The 4,963-nt window shown below is 41.7% G+C and overlaps 1 protein-coding gene across 3 annotated transcripts in view; it reads left to right on the forward strand.

Moving 5' to 3' along the window:
- Positions 1-2,924, forward strand: part of GTF2H1 (general transcription factor IIH, polypeptide 1, 62kDa) — a 46,154-nt gene extending 43,230 nt beyond the window's left edge. For all 3 annotated transcript variants that reach the window (XM_011937456.1, XM_011937457.1, XM_011937458.1), the window contains one exon: positions 1,662-2,924. In XM_011937456.1, coding sequence (XP_011792846.1) covers positions 1,662-1,748 — 87 coding nt within the window. In that variant the 3' untranslated portion in view covers positions 1,749-2,924. The remainder of the gene's footprint in view (positions 1-1,661) is intronic.
- Positions 2,925-4,963: the final 2,039 nt, after the last annotated feature.

A 4,963-nucleotide genomic window follows, 5' to 3' on the forward strand; every position in this document is an offset into this window, starting at 1 on the left:
GGGAGGCTGAGGCAGGAGAATAGCGTAAACCCGGGAGGCGGAGCCTGCAGTGAGCTGAGATCCGGCCACTGCACTCCAGCCTGGGTGACAGAGCAGGACTCCGTCTCAAAAAAAAAAAAAAAAAAAGGATGCTGAGGCCATGTGCAGCCTTACAGTAGGTTATGTTGTTGATCTCTTCCAATTGATAATATATAGATACTGCTGCCCATCAAGCAGAATAAGTAATTTTTACAGTTTCCAGACAGAGCTGAATATTCCTATCCCCCATAATGATAAACAGGTATGGCAGTAAGGGGAATTTTTTTTAACTCTGTACCCCTCAGACCTAAGCATTGACATGCCAGAAGAATTTAGGACTTCCTGATCTCCATCTCCATCCTCCCAGACTTGGGAAAACTTTACTTCCAAACACATAAACACTGTCCACCTCCAAGGAAACATATTCCAGAGACTTGTACCTCAAACGTCAGTGTAAGCCAGATGTTGTGGTATGCACATGTAGTCCCAGCTATTCAAGAGACTGAGGCAGGAGGATCGTTTGAAATCAGGAGTTTGAGACTATAGTAAACCTAAATTGCACCTGTGAATAGGCACTGCACTCCAGCCTGGGCGACATAGTAAGACCGTGTCTCAAAAAAAATAAAAAGATTCCATATGATCCTTTTGACTTCTAGCCTAGCTATGTCCATGATGACGGCAAAATTCTTAATCTATTCAAAGATCTGTAGTCCTGACCCAAGACATGACAGAGCACGTTGTGTGAAGCATTGAAACCATTTAGGTTTTCTCTAATATGCTGAGTTATGTTGAACTGAAATGCTGGAGTTGAAAAAACCCTAAAAATAGCAAACTATTTCACAAAATTTTGCAGAATTAACTGCAGGAGCTTTTGAAAATCAAAGATTCTTGGGTCTCATCCCAGGCCTGTTGAATCAGAATCTTCAAGAGAATAAGGCATTTTTCCAATGTTCTGCCAAGATGTATATACAAGGCTGGGCACAGTGGCTCATGCCTGTAATCCCAGCACTTTGAGAGGCTGAGGCAGGAAGATTGCTTGAGCCCAGGAGTTCGAGACCAGCCTGGCCAACATGGTGAAACCCCATCTCTACTAAAAATACAAAACTTAGCCAGGTGTGGTGGCTCACGGTTGTAATCCTAGCTACTCAGGAGTCTGAGGCATGAGAACTGCTTGGACCTGTGAGGTGGAGGCTGCAGTGAGCCAAAAATCACACCACAGCACTCCAGTCTGGGTGACAGAGCAAGACTCTGTCTCAAAAAAAAAAGTGTATACTACCATCCTGGCCTTGGTTGGCTGAGCAGTACTCAAATCTAGAAAATCACAAATATAGTTCAGACCGCTTATTTGACAGAAGGAATTGAGGCCTGGAGCACAATTGTGACTTCCATATTGTCCTATTGTTGGTTAATGACAGGACAGTCATTACAGCCACAGCTTTTTCACTGCCCCCCACTTTCTGTCTTTCCTTTCCATACAAAATGTGTGTCTGACAGAACCTTCTCAGAGGGCTTGCACTTTGCCTCATTGGGGAAATACAGAGGAGCTCCAAAACTACACTCTGAAATATGTGCCAGATTTGGGTTGGAAGGATTAACTTCCCCTGCTTTTGCCCAGTTGTTAAGTGTCTTGCTGTGTTTTTCAGTTGGTAAGTCACATAGAAGAGATGCTCCAGACAGCCTACAACAAGCTCCACACATGGCAGTCACGGCGTCTGATGAAGAAAACGTGAGGTGGCCATGATGCTCACAGGTTTTGTGAGATTGAGAGAACTATGACCTGCAGCAACTCTGGAAACCTGGCCTGACAGACAAGCAGATGACCTCACAGGAGTGATAAGAAACATCTGCTCCACGCCAACTCCCAGAGCTGATGCTATTGTACTTGCACATTGGGGACTGAAAGGAAAGAAGGGACTAAATGCTGGGGAGGTAAATTAAGGCAGAACCAAATGAGCTACATTGCAAATATATATATATACACACACACATATATATGTACATGTGTATGTACATATATATATTTTAAAAGACTGTTTACTGCAGTTACTCAGGAACTGCTTTTGATTGACATTAAGCTGCTTTCAAAAATTTAAAAAAAAAAAAACTTTTTAAAGGGTACATTGATAAAATCGAGGTTTTTTGGTTGTCGTTTTTTTCCGTGTAAATTTTTTTCCTAAGTTTATGACACAGGGTAGACCTTAAGTATTCCTCCTCCATCCTTCATCCTCCACCCTCCATTGGATCCTCAAGTTTTAATGAATTCCAATTATACCTTACATCAGCAAGTTAAAAAGAGTACTTTAAAATAAAGCAAAGGGAGACTGTTGCTCAACCATCAGGAAACAGTTGTCAGAAGACATCATTGGTCCTGTGTTTCCTACGGAAATAAGAAACAATAAATATTGCACTGAATGTTTGTGGTTTGGAGTCCCTGAATAATAAAGAGGGAACATATTTGCAGAAAGTTGCATAGGGTTTTTTAATGCAGAATTTTGTCAGAAGACAATGGCGCTGCATGTTTTTCTTTGAGTGCAAATGTACATTGCTAAGATTTTTTTTAAGATGGCATGTGCTTTGAAAAGAGGATATTGCATTTTTAAGAGTTTAAAAATCTTATGAGTGAGAAATATAAAAAAATATTATTTTCACCTCTTTAGAAGAAATAAAAGATGTTTCTCCTATCTCCTCTTCTCTAGTATTTGACTGTTACTGTCCTTGGCGAATCGATAATCATTGCATAGTGACTGAAAAGCCTAAGTGCAAAAAAAAAAAAAAAATGTTCTTGTTTCTGGAATTCGTGCCATATTTTGTTCCTGATGGGATCAACTTACTGTTTAAGACTTTAGATGTCTTGTATTAAAAATTACACAAAAAAGTAAAACTTTTTATACTTACTCTTTTAACTCAGACACATCTCTGGTTTCTCATTATGTGTGAATTTCCTTGGGTGGGCTGCCTGAGAACTGTTCATTTTATTTTAGGCCGTGTTACAAACTGGTTATCCTTCATATAATGACTGCTAAGGTCAGAACCTAAGCCAGGCAAAGTAGCACATGCCTGTAGTTCCAGCTACTCGGGAGGCTGAGGTAGGAGGATCACTTGAGCCCAGAAGTTCCAAAGTCCAGACTAGGCAACATAGTGAGACTTCATCTCTATTTTTACAGAAAAAAAAGAAATTTATCAAGACCTTGAACTGGTAACGGGAAAGAGGCCACATCATTTCCTGCCTTCAGTCTTCCCATTTCTCTTTCAGATCAGTATAGTAATGGTACAATCCCTTAAAATTTACACTTTCACAAAGTACTTTCAAATGTGTTACTGCCACAACGGGGCAAATAGAAAAATGATTGAAATAAAAAAATTTAAAAAAAAAAAATTAAAAAAAAAAAATACGGCTATTGGGAAAGACAGACATAAGAAATAGAATGTTCTGTTGAGTGCTGTGTTAAAAATTAAGTTGTAAGCTGGGCATGGTGAGTCACACCTGTAATCCCAGCATTTTGGGAAGCCAAGGCAGGAGGATCACTTGAGCTCAGGAATTCAAGACCAGCCTGGGCAACATAGCAAAGCCTCAACTCTTATTTTAAAAGTAAAAAAAAAAAAAAAAAAAAAAATTAGCTGGGCGTGGTGGTATGTAGTTCCAGCTGCTCTGGAGGCTGAGGCAGGAAGATGGCATGAGCCCAGGAAATTGCGACTGCAATGAACTATGATCACACCACTGCACTACAGCCTGGACAGTAAGACAAAGCCCTGTCGGTCGGGCGCGGTGGCTCAAGCCTGTAATCCCAGCACTTTGGGAGGCCGAGACGGGCGGATCACGAGGTCAGGAGATCGAGACCACCCTGGCTAACACGGTGAGACCCCGTCTCTACTAAAAAATACAAAAAAACTAGCCGGGTGAGGTGGCGGGCGCCTGGAGGCTGAGGCAGGAGAATGGCGTAAACCCGGGAGGCGGAGCTTGCAGTGAGCTGAGATCCAGCCGCTGCACTCCAGCCTGGGCGACAGAGCGAGACTCCGTCTCAAAAAAAAAAAAAAAAAACAAACCCCTGTCTTAAAAAAAAGAGAAATACGGCCGGGCGCGGTGGCTCAAGCCTGTAATCCCAGCACTTTGGGAGGCCGAGACGGGCGGATCACGAGGTCAGGAGATGGAGACCATCCTGGCTAACATGGTGAAACCCCGTCTCTACTGAAAAACAAAACAAAAAAAAGTCTGAAAGAAGAAAAGACAATTTTGGGAAATTGGAATAGACTTCCTTTAAAAGAGCATTTTAGCTGAGTCTTGAAGGTTGAATAAGATTTTGTGAGGTAGAGAAGAAAGTCATCTCTTCTAGACTGAGGGAAGAGCATGATGGTGTGAAGGTTTGAAAGACTGAAATATGTTAGGAGAACAGGAAAAATGTGTTAGATTGGAGAGTTGGGAGTGACAAGTAAAGCTCAGAGAACCATTTTAATTCAGCTTGTGAATGGCCTTGTATGCTAAAATAAAATACTCAGACCTTAACCTATTAGCCATGGGAGACTTGAGAGAAAATTCTAAGCAAGTTGCTTTTATGGGGGGATTGCCTGGTGGGGGGGCGTTAGGCAGCGGTTAAATAACTTGGCAATTAGGACAGACTTAGAAGACTTTTGGAATAAACCACACAGGAAACGGTCTACATTAAAATGAAGTCCTCGTAAATAGGAAGGGCCTGAGTAAAGGCATTCCTACAGTGTATGTGACCATTCACACGGAGTGAAGGAATCAAGGGTGATTTCACCAGAGATAGCTGTGAATTTCCTGTCTAGCTTGCACTTTAAATATTTGAGCCTTGGATTTCTTTAACAATGAACTTCAGCAGCTGTATAGGCCTTTTATGGCCCTTCACCTCATTGTGGAAAACAATAGTACCACTGATGATTGAAGGCTGCTGTAAACCAGCACTGTGCCAAACACTTTCTGCTGTAT

Source organism: Colobus angolensis, unplaced genomic scaffold (assembly GCF_000951035.1).
Source record: "Colobus angolensis palliatus isolate OR3802 unplaced genomic scaffold, Cang.pa_1.0 Scaffold164, whole genome shotgun sequence".
NCBI classification, from domain to species: Eukaryota; Metazoa; Chordata; class Mammalia; order Primates; family Cercopithecidae; genus Colobus; species Colobus angolensis.